The sequence below is a fragment of the Podarcis raffonei genome, chromosome 3 (assembly GCF_027172205.1).
Source record: "Podarcis raffonei isolate rPodRaf1 chromosome 3, rPodRaf1.pri, whole genome shotgun sequence".
NCBI lineage: Eukaryota > Metazoa > Chordata > Lepidosauria > Squamata > Lacertidae > Podarcis > Podarcis raffonei.
Genome location: NC_070604.1, coordinates 13,780,429 through 13,800,599, shown reverse-complemented (window position 1 = coordinate 13,800,599; position 20,171 = coordinate 13,780,429). Strand labels below are relative to the sequence as shown.

The 20,171-nt window shown below is 46.5% G+C and overlaps 1 protein-coding gene across 1 annotated transcript in view; it reads left to right on the top strand.

Moving 5' to 3' along the window:
- The first annotated feature begins 6,242 nt into the window (after nucleotides 1-6,242).
- Nucleotides 6,243-20,171, top strand: part of ISM1 (isthmin 1) — a 28,326-nt gene continuing 14,397 nt past the window's right edge. The window contains exon 1 of the mRNA XM_053380616.1: nucleotides 6,243-6,710. Coding sequence (XP_053236591.1) covers nucleotides 6,588-6,710 — 123 coding nt within the window. The 5' untranslated portion in view covers nucleotides 6,243-6,587. The remainder of the gene's footprint in view (nucleotides 6,711-20,171) is intronic.

Sequence of the window (20,171 nt, the reverse complement as noted above, 5' to 3'; positions counted from 1 at the left end):
CCGTGCTTTGATCATGGCTTGATCATGGTGGCAGCATGAAATGTGTAAAGATCCGCAAACCTCTTTAATCTAGAAAGCTCACAGCTTAGTGTGTCCAAAAGTAATACAGGCAGTGTAACTAGGGACATTAGAACACGTGGATTTATCTTAATTTAATCCAAGGTGCTGGACTACAACTCCCATCACCCCTGACCATTGCACATGCCTGCTGGAGCTGATGGGAGTTGGAGTCCCACAGCATTTGGAGAGCAACAGACCCCTCATCCCTTTACTCCCATTGCTTTAAGAGTCAAATGAAAGGTGACGTTATGCAAGTCTTTGGATCCTGTGCTTGGGATTCCTCTGCTCAAACAAATAAGTAAAGTAACAGGAGCCGCAGAGAGCCATTGCGGGTCAGGGCTGCTACACCAGGGGACGTTTACTCATCCCTGAACCTGGTATTCACTGCAAAACTGCTTCAATCCAATACTCCACTTTAACTGGCACACAGATTGCAGCTGCAAAGAATCAGCTAAACTAAAGCAGAGTGTCTCTTGGTTTTCGTTTTGTTTTGGGGTTGTTGTCCCCACCCCCCACCCCCACACGCCAGGAGCAAAGGGGCACAACTCCTTTAAACAACGGTCTCTGGTCCATCGATTTGTGTCAATGAACTCATCTGGTGTGTGGCTTTTGATTCCGAGTCAAAAGCCACCATGTGTGGGCTTTGCAATCGGCAACAGAGCAGGCTTTGACTGTTTATGCTGTGTCTTGTTGCCTAAGTGCTTTTCCATTTCTCCCCAGTCAACCTTGCAACGCCGCTGGCACTGCATCTACAAGAGAACTCTTTTTAAAAAACCCATATATGCATATAATAACAATAATGCTTTTGAAACAATGTGAAGTCATTCTTTTCCCGATCATAAGAGAATCCCGTTTCAAACTGCCTGCTTGTCACTGCCAGCAGTAGGGCTCCTTTACTGCTGTTGCACAACATCTTGACACATAAAAGTTAATGTTGCATCCGGAAGTGCACGCCAAATACAGGCCTGCCTCAGATGGATTAAAGATTTTATTTTTAAAAAAAAAAAAACAACCATGGCATCATGGTGAACTTACATTACCCAGAACCCAGCTGCAGCTCATATGTGTGAGGTTTCTTTCTTTTTATTTCACCATGCTGTCACTTAAGCTGGTGTGCTTTAGGCTCTTTCCATCATCCCTACCCACCAATTTGTAGCCTTAAAATAAAACGTAACACATACCGAATTGTTTCCCCTCCCCGCCCAAGAACTCAAAAAAAAATCTACCTTTTACACTTTCAGAAAAGACCTTCCTCAAGGGTTCCTTTCTGGCATGGTCTGTTTCATGGCCAAAGTACAGCTATTTTGCCACTCCACAAAATTATGGAGAGCTCAGTTGGCTACAGTGTGGCGCTCATAATGCCAAGGTTGAAGGTTCAATCCCTGTATGGGACAACTCTAGAATTCTACGGTTCTATGATCTCGGAGCCCTTTGGCACTAAATTCAAGAGTTGGCACTTTTGCTTCATTGCACAATGTTCAGAAGTTCCACGCTCTAGCCCAGCCTTTCTCAACCTGTGGGTCCCCAGATGTTGTTGAACTACAACTCCCATCACCCCTAGCTAGAAAGGCCAGAGCTCAGGGATGATGGGAGTTGTAGTCCAACAACCTCTGAGGACCCACAGGTTGAGAACCGCTGCTAGTCTAAAGTAGAGGTGGGAAGCCTTTTTGAGGGCTGTATTCAATTGGGAAAAGGTGATCTGGGGCTGCGTATTGGTGATGGATGTGACCCAAAGCAAAACATGGGCAAGGCTAAAGTGAAAAGTGGACAGTCTCTCTCTCTCATATATCCAGAGTGTTTTTTCTGGGGGACACACAGAGGTACGCATACTCCATACCATTTTGTGAATCTAACTTTGGCCTCATTGAGCGGCAGTATTTCAATATGAGTAGGAAAATGACAGTACCCCTAAACATTTTTTCAGGAAAAAGCACTGTATATATCCACCCTCTCTCTTAAGTCTCTCTCTCACACTAGCTAGCTAGCTAGCCTCCCTCTGAGACCCTCAACATCTCTCCTTTATTCATCCATCACCCATATTTGTATAATTCGTATTCTTTGTGTCACTCACAGACACACACAGAGAGATTCACACAAGCACTACATGGGGTTCTCTCCCCAGCCAGCCAGCTCAACTCCTGCCTGCCTTCTTCCCTCCCTCCACAGAAGACACAGGCTGGCTACCAGTGGACTAAATTGGGCTCTCTGTGGCTGGCCCTCCAAAGGTGATCTGAGAATGGTTGAAAAGGCATGGAAGTATGTGATTGATTGGATGCCGGTGGCTTAACAAATCAGATTCCAAGAACTAATAGTGGAAAATGTTGTTTCGTAGCCAGTCCGTTGTCTTTCATTCTACGTCAATCCACTGACTGACCTTTTTTCTGGATCTTATTTATATCAGTGAGAGGACAATGAACTACAGAAGCTTCATCCCTAAACCTCAAATTCATTAAAAAAAAAAAGACACAATGCTTTGAATTGGGCTTGCATACAATTGAGTTTTTTAAGGCCTGTGTCCTTTTCAGAACCAACACAGATGCTTTTTAAGCTGCCAGTGGAGCCATGTGTAATTTCTGTTATAAAACTTAACTCAGTCACTCAACTCTAACTGCATTTGCTGGTTCACATTAATATCTAAACATGTTAGATATTAACCACAAAGTAGATTATTTTTACTCCTCCAAATCAAAGCTTTCAAAGGAACGGTAACATACACTGTGATCTCAATGGCTTACAGGTCTTATGTACCACAGTGCAGTAAAGATTTACTGCTGGTGCCACGAGGATTCAAAAAGCCTGGCCTGCTATCGATAGCTGCATTGTCAACACCATTCACACCCATGCAGCCTAATCTTGTTCATATTTACTCAGAATTAAACCCCACAGGCTTAAACGGTATTTATTTCCATTCTGGGTGGGCATCTGTAAGGTTGACCTGTGAGGCAGACATGTAAGCAACTCACACGGCTCTCTCTGACCCCAGGTCTGGCCTGATGAACACAACCTGGGATGACCATAGTCAGCAATGAGCACAAGTGCAATATCGCACACAGCAGTGGCATCTCTAGTTAAAAGGAGCAGGGAGCTCCTTTTATTTTTCACTTTGAAATATAGATTATTCTTTTCTACCCCGCTCTTCCATTATTGGTCAGCAAGGCAGAAACTGCACATGCTATAGAGGAAAATGAGGGGAAGAGGCTCATCGACCTGTGAACGTTGCCCACCTAGAAGAAGGAAAACTCTGGTCTGAAATCTTCGCTGCCTTGCGGCTATACTCAGTCATGAGAAAGGCTTCGGGAGTAAACCCCGAGGAAAACCCACACCCACGGCCTTATGGGACAGATTTGGGGGAAGAAAAGACAGCAAATTCGGAGTGGAGTCCCAAAGGCAGTTGGATAGCACCTTGTACTTCTGGCAGCTCATGCAGCCAAGCTGGTGCCAAGCATATTGCTCTGCTTTCCTTTAGAGCACACCAGCAAGGATGGGCAGCCCAAGACCTCCCTACACGCTGCCCAGTCTTATGCCCTGGGGAGCTACATCAATGTTGCTAACACAGCGAAAACAATGCAAGAGGCAGCAGCTATGAATTACCGGTCTCTGCAGCCACAGCAGGCGCTGTGATTCTCCAGCAGTTTGGTTTCATCCCTGAGGGCACAATCCACTGTCTCTTGAGGCAGGTGAATGCCAACAATAAACCCCACTCTCCACAATGGTCTCATTCCCAAGTAAATACCTTTAGCATCAGGGCAACAGAAGTAAACTCCATTTTGTTCCAGTCGTCATGACAGTGCTGCAATTCAAGTGAGTCTTTAAAATGCAAAACTGCAAAAGTTCTGAGTGTTTCTTTGTGTGTGTTCTAACATACATGAGGAATGTAGAATCAACTGTAAAGCACGGGATGGTGATGTAGGGGAGGGAGATATGTTAATTGTGTGATTCACAACAAAAGTAATACACATGGCTGGCTAAAGATGAGCTCCTGTAAGACCAAAACCCTAAGGCATCAAGCTACCCAGCTGCACCATGGCTGAGACCAACCATGTGGAATTACTGGTAGTCAGAGCAGATGGACAAGGCAAATTCCTATGTGCCTACCTTCTCTTCACACTTTCTGTGGTAACCACCGGAGGCCACATTTTGTGTGAAGAAGCCCTCCCTGAACGCACTTAAAACGGATACAAAGTCATTTGAGTGACTTTGGTTTTCACTTGTACATCTGTAAATAGCTCTTGAACTTTCTGTTGACATGTCATTTCGGGAAAATCGTATTTTCTCAGGAAACAAAAGGCGAAATAAGAGCTTGTTCTTAACATTTAATGGTGTCAGACAAAGGGGATGTAAACATGACCATTCTGAATTGTTACTGTTTAAGGAGAAATGTCTTTGGTGGGGAAAACTGGTTTCTGGTTTGTTTACGGGGAGGTTAGATGATGGTTCAAAATCAAGTGCCCTCCCACATTTTCAAGTGCATTTGCCCATCATGTTCTTTATCGCAAAAAGCCTAATATTTTGGGGAAGTAAGTGTGTTGCACAAGACCTTTCAGCAACCTGAATTTGCACGAGGAGAAAGAAAGAAAGGGGACATCTGGATTAAATGAAGGGGGAGATATGGGGCAGCAATTTTGATGAAGCCGATGTCATGTGGATGCTGCGAAAAACTTGTACACACAAGCAGTGCCAATTCCACAATAAACTGCTGTCTCCAAGCACCCATAAGGCATTTCCAGGCTGTCATTGTTTTCATGTGGGATTCAATCTGGGGCAGCAAACCCACTTCCCCCAAATGTGAGCCTTTTGCAAGAAGGAGTGAAGAGAAAATGCAAGGCAAAAGTGCGGGCTAAGGTTGCTTTGAGGCAACATTATCTAACATCGCCACCGCCCTGCAAACCTATCAGAATGAATGCTCAACAAAAGCCTGTGTTTTCTGATGTCTAACACCGACTTAGAGTGTCTAGTTCCATATGACAATGGTTTGCTTGGTCCGGGGTCTTCTGTCCACAGGCAACAACCTACTTCATGAAATACAGGAAAGCTACTAGGGCATCGGCGTCCGCTGCTGTACTGGCCTGTAATTATCCAAGTTGGCAGTTAGGGGCAAGTAAACAGCAACAGGGAGTTAAGCAAGGAAGGAGGGGGGGGGGAGAAGCTGCTCTGACGAGATCAGAAGAAATAAAACTTTACGAGGAGGGGGGGTTGGGGAGGGAGAGAGACAGCAGCCATGCAGAGGAGGGAAAGAGCGCGGTATAAAAGCATGAGACCCACGCAATGAGAAAGCCTGGCGGGACGGGGAAGAGAGACAGCCTCTTGCAAGCGGAGACACACCGGCCAGCAGACGGGGTGGATTCGCACACAAACTCTCCGCCTTTGCCGTCTTAGGACCGGGGACAAGTTCTCCTGCGAGTTGCCCCTCAAAGACTTGGACGTTTCCTGGTTTCCCTCCGAGAGGATTTTACCCCCAGGAAGGGAAGAGGTTCGGGAGCCAAGCCGAAGACCCCGGGGAAGACCTTTAGCCTGCAAGAGGCGCAGAAGCCCCGAGGGGGCGGCCGGAGCAGCCCCCACCCGCACCCCTCTGACAGCACCCAGCCCAGCCCGGCTCATGGGCTGAAGAAAACAGGCGCCCGCCGACCGTCCCGGGAGCCCTCGGGTGGGCTGGAGAGCCCCGTAGGCGCCCCTGCGAAGGCGCCCGGTGGTGGGCACGGTGGGGAGCACCTGGGGGGCTGGAGAGAGGAGGAGAAGTCGCCTTTCCCGGCCTTGGGGGCAGCAGTAGCCCGAGCTAGAGACGAGAGAGGAGAGCCCTCTGAGCGGGGCGCTCCCTCCGGCCGCCAGCAGGGGCGGACGCCGCCCCCGCCTCGCATGCTGCCTTCGAAGGCAGGCCGGGCACCTCCAGCGCAAGGCGCGCTCCCTCTCCACCTCCTCCTCCTCCTCGCCTTCGTCGTCCGCAGGCGCAGCGCCGACGGCTCTCGGCTGCGCTGCGCCACGAGGGCTGCCCCGCCGCCGCCGCTGCTCCGGCTGCTTCGGAAGCGCGCTCGGGGCCCGACGAGGCGGCGGTGGGCGGGCGAGAGGCCGGCGGCAGCTGCCTCCCGGTGCGCTCCTGCCGGCGGGCGCGACCCCATGCGGGCGCCGGGCTGCCGGAGGAGCAGCGAGAGCAGCGCCCCCTGCAGCCGGACCCGCTCCCTGCCACGGCCCCGCTGCCGTCGGGCGGGCGCCCGCAGCCTCCTCGCGCCGCCGCCTCGGAAGCCGCCTCCCGCCCCGAAGTGGCTCCGCCGGGGTGGTGGCGGTGCGGCAGCGGCGCGGGCTGCAGCAGCAGCAGCAGCTCCTCCTCCTCCTGCTCCCCGTCGTCGTCGTCTGCCGGCCCGGTTGATCCCGAGAGCGGCGCAGGGAATCCGGCTGCTGCCCCACTAGACGCCGCCGGCGCGGCCGGAGCTCCTGCTGCTGCTGCTCCTGCCGCCGCCGCGGCTCCTCCTCTCGCTGCTGCCGCTGCTGTGCCGTCGCCGTCGCGGAGCCCTAAAGCCGCCCGCTGCAAGAGGATGGTGCGCCTGGCGGCCGAGCTACTCCTGCTGCTGGGACTCCTCCTGCTCACCTTGCACATCACGGTGCTGCGGGGCAGCGAGCCCGACGCCGCCACGGGAAACCACAGCCAGCGCCAACCGGTGAGCGAGCACCCTTGCAGGATCCTTCGCGGTTACCGGCGAAAGTTGCGGGTTTACATTCTGGGGTGGGAAGGGAGAGGATTTACCAAGGAACCAAGGCGTCCCTCTGCTAGCCACCCTCTTAATTCGCTCCCCTACCCCCCTCTCTTCTTTTACTTCCACCCACCGGGATCGCTGCATATGTTGGTGCAAATATGCCTGAAGTTGCTCATAGAAGGTACCCCGGGGGTCATCTAGTCCAGCCCCCTGCAATCTTTCACCCAGTGTGGAACTCGAACCCACAACCCTGAGATTAAGAGTCTCATGTTCTATCAACCGGAGCTATCAGGTTGTTAGTTCAGATAGTGTTCCTCTCACCTGGTTCCCAAGATGCTATTGCACTACAACTATAATCCCTAGCAAATAGGACCAGTGGTCAGGAATGATGGGAGTTGTAGTCCCACAACTGAGGATCAAATCTGAGAAACACTGCAGGGAGAAGAAGGGTTGTGGCTCAATGACAGAGCATCTGCTTTGCATGCAGGAGGACCCAGGTTCAGCCCCTGGCATTGGTTGGGATGCCCCCCCCAAAAAAACCAGGAGAACTGCTGCCAGTCAGTGTATAACCAGTGCTAAGCTAGATGGATCCAGTGGTCGTGAGGCGTATAAGGCAGCTTATTAGGCTCCCCCGGACTGGGACTGGCTCTTCATTGTCTTGGGTGGAGAAAGGTCTTGCCCATCCCTTCTCGTCTTCTTGGAGGAGCACACACTCTGGATGCCAAAGTTCCCAAATTCGGTCCTCAGCATCTCCAGGTAGGACTGGGAATGCCTTCCCTCGCCTGAAACCCCGGAGAGGCTCTGCCACTCCACATAAACAATACTGTACTGAGCCAGGTAGAAAAAACCTCCGAAGAAATACAAGCGTGTTCTGTGCTTCTCCTTTTAATTAGAGATCCTGGGGATTGAACTCAAGAACGTCCGCATGCAAAGCTTGTGTTTTTCAATAAGTTATGTTATTTCGGCTTAACTAAGGGTGTGTTCATGTTGCCGCTTTAGAGCACAAAGAAGTTGCCGCTAAGTGTTCACACTAGGGATGAATTAGGAATGGTCCAAGGACTTGGCAGTTTGGATAGCGTTGTGTGAGCATGGATTAAAAACTCAGCGCAACAGAAATGCAGCGAGTGCACACAGCAAACAGGAGTCCTGAAAAAAAATGCCTTGCAGTGTATCCCGTGTGTGATTTCAGGCTATTTCCACCATCGTTTTAGAAGACGGGGTTGGTCCTCCAGATTTTGCTGTACTTTTAACTCCCAGCACCCCTGGCCCGCGGACGGTCCGGGAATCAGTGTGTTTTTACATGAGTAGAATGTGTCCTTTTATTTAAAACGCATCTCTGGGTTATTTGTGGGGCATAGGAATTCGTTCATTCCCCCCCCCCAAAAAAAAAATATAGTCCATCCCACCACATGGTTTGAGGGACGGTGGACCGGATCACGGCTGAAAAAGGTTGCTGACCCCTGATCTGGAGGTTCCCCATCTCTGCTTTAGAACTTGTACATTTGGCTCCTTTCATTCTTTCAGTGCCTGCATGAAGAGGAGTAGGATCATGTGTGAGGTCTCTGCTCCAGACTTCCACATGTTCTTCCAAAGGTCTGGATGGAACCTACATGCATAGGCTTTGGGGACCTACCTCTTTTGCTAGGTCTCCAGTTTTTACAGCCTACCTGCTGGAGCAGAGACGCCAGGTCTTGATCCTGATCTTCTCATGCTGGCCCCAAGATGTTGTGCACCCTGCAGCGGATCTCAACCCATTCATCTCCACCACTTTAAAATACTTGCTGCATCATTCAAACACCAATTGCCATTACACTGTTGCATGGGAGGTTGTTTCAGCCCGCTGCCCAGCAAGGTGTGCTCTGTGCTCCTCCCCACCCACACCTCCAGTGAATGTTGCAAAAGGTCTCTCTGTCTTTCCCCTGTGTGGTATTTAAACTTGCATGAACACACATCCTGCCAAGTCCTTTTCCCAGTCCAGGTATGATAGGCCTGTATATTTTTCACATGTCCTATGAGCATCTCTAAACCAGTGTGGACTTGGGAGTCTGAAGAATAGAATATATCCCTCTGCCCACAACAATAATAGTAATATTCTTGCAAATATTCTGGGTGACAGCAGGTGTGCTCCATCCCAAATTCTAGAACTACCCCCCCCCTCTTCTCTACTGAACTGGAAACATTGTGGGAAATGCTAAGGAAGAATGGAGTGGAAAAGTGGACCAGTGTGTAGGGATAAGATAATTATCATGTGCATGGATTTGTAGTAATGCTTCTTAGCATTTTCTGATAGTGTTTAACAGTTCTACTGCACGGGGGTTCAGAGGGCTTCCAATAAAGTATCTTGTCCTCCTTACAACACCCCTGTGAGGTTGGCCGGTGTTGCCATGTTTCAGATGTCAGAGAGAGAGAGAATGAGAACCTATGGCCAGCTAGTAAATTCATGGCAGTAGTAAGATTCAAGATGGGGACTAACTGGTTTGTAGTTAGATTTTTAGCCATGATGTTAAGGGCCACATTCCCTCTTGGGGAACTTTCCAGGGGCCACATGCCATTGGTGGACATGCCCAGGGGGCAAAGGTGGGCAAAGCAGTACAGCAGACCACATTCCATCTGTTCAGAGGCTCCATCCACGTAAGCAAAAGGCATTTTCACAGTTCCAGCCAGGCGAAAGCACTTGTAGGAGCACAGAGCAGGGCTGGTGAGAAATGTGGTCTGGAGAAGCTAGCATGGCTTAAGGAAAATTGATTTATATTTATCGGATTTGTATACCACCCTTTATCCGAAGATCTCAGGGCAGAAAGTAGGAATCACCTGTGTGAGTGACAGGTGTTGCATAGATACTGTGGTGAGAATTTCTCTTCTTATTATAGTCTCTCCATACATCTGTGGATAGGGAATTTTGGAAATTCCCAAATACTTTCCCAGATACTTTACTATTTTGATTTCTTTCCAGTCCTTACAGTTTCGGGATAGTTTATGACATTTTAAAAACCAGCCTCAAAAACCATGTGGACGATTCAGTGTTTTCTAAACTAATAATGTATGCTTCATCTAGGAGCAAGCAAGTTTTAAGTTCTCCCCATCCAAGTTGATCTCGCCCCTCCTTTGAAACCAATAAATGCTGTCCTCATTTTGCTTTTTTCAAATTCCGGGTAGGTGTGACTGAGTTTGTGCAGATGGGATGCAGGAAGGCCACATTTATGTTGCAAAGTTTCAGCCTTCAGAACAGAATAATGTGCTGGGACAATGACAGCTGCACCCTGAGTATTGGGGGAAAGTACCTTTCTTTCTCTCCACCCCCCCCCCAGCTTCTTCTTAATAGAAGGCTGCATAGTTTCCACAACTGGTGTTTCTGCGAGGGTGCTTATTAATCTAAACGTGCATGGCTGCAACTTGAAATTAGGGTATTAAAATGGGAGCTTCCCCTTGTTTGTAAGGACGTAAAAGCCCTGCCTGCTTACAGGAGGTTGAGATAGCTGAATGGCATGAGGACTTAACCTCAGTGTAGCTTTAAAGCATGAAACCAAATTTAGGATGCCCTTCTGCATGAAGTGACATGGGAAAGAAATATATGGGGAATGGTGACACTTAGGGAGGGTTCTACTGGGCTGCCCAACAGCTGAATTCCTATTTTAAGCTGCTTCCTTATTGTTAGTCCAGCCTAAAGTTGCTCCAGGGAGGCCAAGCAGATACAAAATCCCCACCACCACGGCCAAGATGAAGAGGGAGAAAGAGGGTTTGTTAGGAGGGAGCTTGAACGATGTAAGAAACTGGGGAACCTGCTGACTCCAACTCCCATAAGCCCCAGCCAGGATGGCCAGTGGTGAGGGATTATGGGAGCTGTAGTCCAGCAACATCTGGAGGGCCGTTGGACTGTGTTCTGACTGACAAGAGCCATCATTTGACCCATTTCTTGTAGGCTAGCCTTGTAGAACAACTTTCGCTCTTGCTAACAATATCTTCAAGATGCCTAGCTATAACTTTCTTTATATGAACGATGCTTTCTTTCCTTGTGGGACCCTTCTGTAGAACAGTAAATCTGAGAAGGATTTTGTTGTTGTTTTATGAGGCGTTTGGTACCACTGGAATAACCCTGAATTTGCCTCTCTTTAAAGGCCAGTAACATAATGAGGGAAACAGCTGGGCAAATGAAAATCTAGGTGAAACTAATTCCCAGCGGAGTTATTTATATGCTACTGAATTGAGGGGGTGGGAGTGACTTATCTGGGTTTTAAAAAAATAAAATAAGGCAAAAGGCAGATTCTGTTTAACAGCGGCTTATGTGTTTGTATATGGACTGCTGATTTCATGAAATCTCACCATTCCTCATAAAACGATCTGTTAAATTAAGTTTCTGCATTTGAGAAACACTGCAGAACAAGAGCTTCAGTAGATCTTTTTCATAGATTCTGCCGTGTGTAGCAATACAAAGTTATATACTTCCTAACTCAATTGATTTTGCAGCTCTGGGATTTGGGAGAGCAGAATCCTGCAGACATTAAAGGCAAAGAGTATATCAGATGTCGCGCTAAGCATTTAAACAGATGGAAACATAAGTTGCAAATTTACTTATTCTCTAGCCAAAATTATAGTAACCTGCCTCCGCTGTACATTTCAAAGCACAAGTAAACTGATGCTTTGGGGCCTCTGAAATGTTTGCTAGCTCCCAGTTTTCTAATATTTCCAGGGAGGATTCTGAATTCTCTTAAATCTATCCTATGTTCTTATTCCTTTTAAAAAAAGGAAGGAAAATTGCATGGAAAAGGAGATTTATTGGATGTGCTGTAAACAAACAAAAGTAAACCAGGTGGCTGATGGTTTTAGCTGGCTGGCAAATATCTGCATCTAATATTGCAGACAGTTTGGTTTTCATAGCATTTGGGATTACATACCTCTTGCAGCATTTCTGAGGGGTTGTGTGAATGGGTGGCAGGTGCTCAGAAATACTCCAGAGCTTCTTGTTTTCAGGGTGTGCCCACAGTGTCATTGTTTGCAACCGCAGGAATGTCTTGACTTTTGCAGCCCATTGCTTTTCAGGTTATGATCGCTTATGGGGTTATGATTGCTCCAATGTAAGCTCCCCTGTGTTCAATGGAGCTCACTCCCAAATAACTGCATAGTAAATGAAGTTATAATCTCAATCAACAAATCACCAGCCAACTGGTGTTTCAAGGCATGTTTGGCAACTTTCATATTAGTTCTGCTGGGCAACTGCTGCTGGATGAGAAAACTCCAGGAGAAACAGAGGGGCTGTCCTTTAAATTTGGCCTCCACAATCAAAATGCAAAAAGTGGAAGAAACCTGGGGGGGGGGGGTTGATAACTGAATCCCAGGAGGCTACTCCTAGAATATGACTCCTAGTAAATCTTTTTATTCTAATCCATCCCAGTGTGGGAACTGTAGATGCCTTCCTCTGTTGTAGAAGTAGGAAACGCCCCCCCCCCATCAGATGTCAAGGAAATAAACAACTATCTGACTTTTAGAAGACATCTGAAGGCAACCCTGTTTAGGGAAGTTTATAATGTTTGATCATGTTTTTAATATTCTGTTGGGAGCTGCCCAGAGTGGCTGGGGAAACCCAGTCAGATGGGTAGGGTGTAAATATATTATTATTATTATTATTATTATTATTATTATTATTATTATTATTGCTACTAGTTTCACAACAGAGAAAGATTAAGAGGATACTAGGAGCAGATATTTGTGCTTTTCTCTTCGCCTGAGGAATATAATTCTGACATGGTTTATGACTTTGCATGTAACACACCCATGGCTGACTTCTTCTGAGCACTGGAAGAAAAATAAAGAGACGTTAAAAGTGTCAGAACTCTCATTTGTATAGTGATGATTTAACGTAGGAAATAGATTGTGATGATGATGTAAATACAAATTATGGAGAAAATACGGCTGTAAAGATGACCTAACCAAATGGACAGAATGCAAGATCTCTGTGTAGACAAAATACACGCAACCACTTAATGAGACACTTTTGAAAAAAATTATATTTATAGGACTATTTTATTCTGTCTCTGAGCCCTCTCTATGTAGCTTACATCATTAGTTAAAAACAATGGGTTGTTTCAACAGTTGTTCTCCTCTGAAGGCTTCAGTCACCAGAAGAAGAAGGAAAGCAATTTTCAGTGATTCCTCCTCTGTTGCCCCTGTGCTTCCCTAAATCTGCTCTGGAGGCTCCCCCCGCCCCATCCTCTGGAGCACATTTAGGAGGGGAATCATTGAAAATTGCTTTCCTAGTGATGGATGCCTTACTGTCAGCTGAGCGACACCATTGGATAGAATCCAATACAACTGACAAAATGTGAAGACATCTCCCTCTTTAGCACAAACTCCCTCCATCTGTTCAGAAAAGCTGAGCATCTATTTTTCGGGGGGACGGGGACGACTTAAAAGTATGTATTTTATCATACAGATTTTCAATGCAGCTGACAAAGTAGGCAGAACAGCAGTAACAACCACAATTAAAATACAGTTGCTACAAAAATCAAAGTCATAAACAATAATAGCAGTTTTAAAAAGCAAAGAAACAAGCAGGCCACAAATTTCTCAGCCAGCAGCAACATGGTAACTAATAATTCTAAGGCCTGGGCAGTTGAAATAGTCTTACCTAAAACTTATTAGGCAAGATGCCAGGAAAGCATCCCAAAGCTGAGGTACCACCATAGGAAAAGGTCCTTCTCCCTAGTCATCACTACCTGCTAAAGCTCTGGCAGCAGGAGTACCTAGAGAAAGGGCCTCTGATGATAAAGCCACAGCCCTGCTCTATGGCTCTCTCTGCTGCTTTTCTCCTTTCATAGCCAGTGCTGAGCTGAAAACATGCAGATCAAATCCACTCTGAAGTTCCTGCGAAACAAACTATTTTGCCCCAACACCCAGAAGGAAGTACAGGGCACCATAAATGCAATTAAGAGCCGGAACTCAGTTTTGGCACCTCACAGGTAGGTGCTATGGCCGTTATAAGAGAACAAGGGAGGTGTCCATGGTGAGTTCCAGCACCTCTTTTTCTAGAAAAATAGCACAGATTACATGCTACCTTGGCTCCAAGCACTGGATGATATTATTATTATTATTATTATTATTATTATTATTATTATTATTATTATTGTCAGAGCTGCCCAAGGTCCCAGCTCACAAAGGACCAACGCCGCTTCGTTGTTAAGTATAAAAGTCTTTATTGAAGTTCAGTTTCACTTTCACAGCCGCAGCGTGCAGCCCTACGTCTCAAACTCTAGACCGCTGAAGCTCCGTCTGAATCTCCTCCCCCCAGACACCAGTTTAAGACTCTAGCCTTGCTCCACCTCTTCCTCTGCTCTTTCCTCCTCTGGTTCCGCCTGTCCGTCGGGGTCTCGCCCTTCCTAGACTCTTCTGACGCTGAGTCCCCTGAATCTTCCCCCTCCCTCCGGCGGGCTTTAGGACCTGGTTCCCAATCCGGGTTTCCTGCTGTCCCGCGCGCCTGTACATTTGAACTTGGCGAGCGCGCCCAACCTGCGACCTTCCTCCTAACCGTTGCACTGCTCCTGTCACTGCTCCCCCCTTCGGGGAGGCTAGCTGGAACTGACCTCCCCTCCGTTCCCCCACTCTCCGATGGAGGCGTGGTCAGCCCTGACTCATCTTCTCTCCCCGCTGGAGGAGACGCTGGTCCTGACACATGTGACTCTTCCCCCCCACTACGCTCTGGTGGGGAAGCTGGTCCTGATCCCCTGCTGCTGCTTTGGGAGTCCCCGCTCGCCCCTTGTTTCTGGTGCGTCCCCCCTGGGACCCCCCTTGCCCTGACCATCGGCGCCCCCTTCTGGGAATCTTCTGATTCGCTGGAGAAGCTCATGGAATCTCTCGGGTCACTGTCATACTCCCCTACGCTGCCCTCGGATTCCTCCCCTTCGCTCTCCATTTCCTCTCTCCCCTGTGCTTCTGCTCCTGAGCCCCTGACAATTATTATTATTATTATTATTATTATTATTATTATTATTATTATTCTGCCACTTTCCTCACAGTAGTGACCCAAAGTGACTTACAAACACAATATAAACATTCAAACCAATTATGGCAAACACAACAAATAAAACTATTATCTGATATTATCTAAGCCCCTCTTTGCCAGCCCTCCAAATTATGAGCTGAGGGAGCTTTGCCACCATCACCAACCCCTACTGTCTGACATTGGGAAGGGTGAAACCTACGGGGCCCAAAGGATGCCTCCCTCCCCCCCTTTGAAAGGGTTGGGGAAAAGGGGTCTATTAGGCGGCACCCTATCACCCTCCTTGAGGGTGCTCACTGTGGCAGCCTGTTCCCTTTCCTCACCACTTGCTCATTGTGGCCAGATTCAAACATCAGGTAGCCAAGTAAATAAGCAATGAGACTAGAGAGCAATGAAGTAGAAAAACACACAAAGTACACCCTTGGGCAGTCATGAGAGGCATTTTAAAAAAAAACCTCTTAGCCAACACTAAATGGGCATTTCCCCAGTTCTTATTTGCCACTTTACTGCTAGAAGAATCAGACATAAATATCAAAAAGATGTATTTTTGTACAAGTTATATATACCTGTTTTTAAAAAGCTGCCTTGATTCTGGTTTGTGTGGTGGGCAGTCTTACTCTTAAACCAGCTCAGGCAGTGAATACCAACAAAATTTTGATCTACTTTGGGGGCCCATCTGAAACTTCTGCAAAGCATCTTTGCTATTTTGCCTTAGTACCCACAGCTGCCAGTCTTGGTGACTCACCCAAAAGTCTCACCCGATGACCAATAACTGAGGAATTCCTGCCTTTAAAAAAAAAAAAGGATATCTGGCAACCCAGTCTACCCTGGCATAAATTGTTACTACATTTTGTTCTCTCACACCCTGTTTGGAATTCCAGGGACAAAAATGTCCTCGCTCGTTCTCCGGTGATGCATTCTGACACAAATGACAGATGAATGAGTGGGCGTTCTGTTCTGGAATTCCAAGTCTCCATTTTAATCCCAGGAATTGGGACATTATGGAGCCCTTATATACATATGTGCTGATTCAGTCACTTCAGTCTGTGGAAGTTGCACACCACACAGAGCTTGTTCCAAGTTTGTAAGGAGTCGTTCCTTTAGTGTGCGCTTTGGAACTCCCTGCCTGTTGACATTAGGGAGACACTATCCCTGTACATGGGACACAGCTGGCGCTGTGGGTTAAACCACAGAGCCTTGGACTTGCCGATCAGAAGGTCGGCAGTTCGAATCCCCGCAATGGGGTGAGCTCCCATTGCTTGGTCCCAGCTCCTGCCAACCTAGCAGTTCGAAAGCATGTCAAAGTGCAAGTAGATAAATAGGTATCTCTCCGGCGGGAAGGTAAACGGCACTTCCGTGCACTGCTCTGGTTCTCCAGAAGCGGCTTAGTCAATGACAGCGCATCCTCTTTCAAGCCCTGTTCTTTAAGGAGATGCAGGCTGAATTTTTTTTTGAAAAGGTATACACTGTCACTACTATGCCTTTGAAGCAAATAAAAGTACAGTGGAACCTTGGTTGTCAAATACTTTGGAAGCTGAACGTTTCGGCTTTCAAACGCCAGCAACCCGGAAGTGAATGCTTCTGTTTTTGAACGCGCCTCAGAAGTTGAATGGCTTCCAAGGCGTGTTTCTCCATTTTTTCAATGGATTTTGCTGACCTGCAATTGAGCCTCGGTTGTCGAATGTTCTGGAAGTCAAACGGTCGTGTGGAATGGATTACATTTGACAACCGAGGTTCCACTATATTACATTGCAGGTTTTGACTGATACTTTCAGGTCTCTTAGGAATGCAAGTGTTTTTCTGCATCTACAAAGAATAAAACTATACAGTGGTACCTCGGGTTAAGTACTTAATTCGTTCCAGAGGTCTGTTCTTAACCTGAAACTGTTCTTAACCTGAAGCACTACTTTAGCTAATGGGGCCTCCTGCTGCTGCCGTGGCACTGGAGCACGATTTCTGTTCTCATCCTGAAGCAAAGTTCTTAACCTGAAGCACTGTTTCTGAGCTAGTGGAGTCTGTAACCTGAAGCATATGTAACCTGAAGCGTATGTAACACGAGGTACCACTGTACATATTTTTATCTAGTCCTTCAGAATGGGCGCATGTTCCTCAGCAGTCCTTCACCTCTCCAGCATGAATTCCTCCCCCTGCCTCCCTTCTAACGCTCAACTGTGATTTATTATGACACCTTCCTCAGAAGGAACCATGGTTATCACTGACTTAGAGCTTGATGGAAGAGTCTGAAATGTGTTTGCATGTCCTGGTTAAGAGGGACCTAGTTTGCGCAACCTCATTTAAGGCTGATGATAGAATAGAGGAGAATTTGTCGGCGGGGCAGGAAACAGGAGGAGCCATTCCTGAGGTTTGCTGCTGGTTTGCAATCCTAGTTTATAACTGTTGTTCAGCATGCCTGACTTCTTCCTAATGAGCAATATCTGCTTACCTAAAGCTTGGTTAGTTCTAATAAGAATTAGCCCTTTATTTCCAAGGAGCAAAAGAGTTCTGGGGAGGAATGGTTTAAACATAATACTTGCTCAGGGGGAAACCATTGGAGCATGATATGACTTGTGAACCACAGCAGGGTTTCACCACTGGTGTATCTCTAGAAGGTCTGGGGAGAAATTTGGTTCAGTTTTCAGTTCTAGGTGAAGCTACCTAATTTGCACTTTGTGAAACAATATGCAAACCAAAACCCACCCGTCCTTGGAAATATGCCCTTCTCTGAATTTTGCAATGCAGTTCTCCAACCAAAGGAATGGGACTTCTTTGCTCAATCTAATGGATACTAGAACTTCTGTTCCTGTTGCTGCAACCAGATTAGCCTTAGTCTACTTCCTCCTTAACTTCACCATTATCCTTCTCAGATGTATTGAGCCAAGACGATCAGCCCATTAGTCTCTGAGATCTCGGTTATTTTCTACTGTAGGAAACCATTCAGGCCAGACCACTGAGACGTACTTCACCCAAGGCCACCTGGCTCACCAGGGCAGAAGAGTCAGAGGCATGCCAGTTTCCATGAAACACAAAGGAACAATCTCGCCCACGCTTCCTTGTGTTTTCCATTAAGACAAGGGGTTGCAAACATTTGAAATTCATCAGCTGAGACGTGCTTTGGAGGTCTGTTCCTTGAGGTATTTAGAGCAGGCTCTGATGTAAAATATTTATTACGTGCCTGAAGCATCTAGGCATGTACAAGATCTTTTTTATAAAAGAGGTCCCGTCCTCTGATGCCAAAATCTAACCGTTGCGCACTCCTGTGCATTTTCTCAGTGCCTTATAGCAGACGTAGGTGTGTGTGGTGAAGATCCACAAGCTGAATGTACAATCACTGTATCCATATCTACAGAGAAGCACTGTGAGCGGAATGGGGAATTGACTATTCAAAGAGCACCTTTTCTTCAGCAACTTCTGAAGCTACTCTTGGTTATGGCCATATTATATAAACCTGTGGCTTTTGAGCTGCATGCAGGAGAACCTGGAGGTTCCTTGGAAGCTTGCCAAGGGATCCTTGAAGTCAGCTTGCTTGCCACTGCCCATCCATCTATCCAATACAGGGCAGTGAGCTCCCTGTTAACTTGGGCAATGGCAGGTGCTCCCAGGATCTTCTCCAATAGATGAGTTCTGCAGACTATTTGGTGACGCAAAAGGAGTTCTACGAAGGTACAATGTCTTAAAACTTCTGATCTAAGTCATGTCATGGTGCCGTTCTCTTACAAGAACAAGCGGACTGCTTCTTTGGAACAAGGGCACAAAGATCTGCCAAGCAATGCAGGAATGTCATGATTAATCCTAAAAACGTCTCTCTCGCACAAACATGCCCAGTGATGCTTAAAAGAAGAAGAAGAAGTATTGGACTAAGAAGTCAGAAAATGACAGCCCAACTTCAATTTCAGGTATAAACATCTCAGAAACAGCAGATGACTAATAACACTTTTTGGAAGTTTATTCTACCCTACTGGCAGTTTTGTGCAATACTGATGGGTAATTTTTCATTTATGCATAACTACATGCAGACTATCTTCTGGTAACATTTGAAGTTGTTGTTTTGTGGGTTTTGGCATTTTGTAAAATAGGGTCTAAGCACATTATATTTTAAAACAAAGAGCACTTTTGTTTTTTAAGACTGTTTGCCGGGGCCTCTTCCTGTTCTTCTTTTCCTGTATATACCCAGCTTTCATTTCACAAAGGCTAAGGCTGCCATGATACACTTCCAAGGGAGGGACAATTTGCAAGAGATGAAGGAAAGTATTTCATCCCTGCAGGTAGATAAGTTGTATCTTGGAGAATAGCAAGTCATGTTCACAATTTGCATCCTTAGTAATTAGCCCTCCCTGGAATGAAGCCACAATAGGTTACTTTCAGTTTTTAGTATTAACAGCATTGAACAAAATTGCTAATATATGTAGCTGTTTAATTTTTAGAGTAGTAGCATGTGAAAATTAATGGCACATCCACCCAGTATGTAAGTTCCCCTGTGTAGATTTTGTTGAGAACAACATTTGAATAGAAACAGCTTCTTACGAACCTCAATAGTGGAATCCATGGGTGGAATAGTGTGGAGTATGTGTGCAGAGAACACGTGTTTTAATGGTTTTATTGTATACCGCCTTGATATATTTTATGAGCTGGTGGTTTAGAAATATTCTTAAAAATAAACCAACTCTTTCCTCTTTTTCATATTGAGTTGCCTGGAACCAAAACTGGAGCTGACTCAAAACCCAGGGGGTATTATGGGTATTTCCTGTTTGTGGGTTTCACCTGCTGTAAACCTGCAGCTATTTTGCATGTGCTGAAGAATTAGAAGATTTCTTCCTTTCCTGGAGTTCTTTCATGTGGTCAGCTAAGGCAGGCATGCCTTGCCCAAACTCATGTCTACGGATATCATTGCATATTGCTTCACAAAATTCTCTTCCTCCCAACAAAATATGAACCAGCTAGATAAATGGACGTCCCATATTGTTTTACTTGGAGGTGCTTTTAAAGCTATTTGGGCTGCATGAATGTGAAAGGCATGTGCAAATTTTGTTCAGACATTACATGTATTATTTGCTACTGGTATCGATGCTTAACTCTTAGGATGGCATTTGAATACTGTAACGATAGATGAAGATTTGGAGGTGATCTGCATTTGAGCTCTGTCTTCCTACCGAAGAAACAACCCCCACCCCACTTGTATTTGTATATTCCTGTCTTAGCGAGAGAGGTTTTGAGAGGGCTCCTGCAGTATGTGCTGCACATATTAATTACAATTCACTTCTGTTCTGGAGCCAATGTATCCAGATATCCTCTCTGAAGACTACATTTGGCTCTGACTGGAAAAGTATTGCACTTTTACTAGTGCAAGCAGCACATTGTTTCAAGGGCATCACAATATCACAAGTCCTTTTTAGATTGGAACCCACTTATAAAACTGAATCGTGAATTGTGCAGCCCAC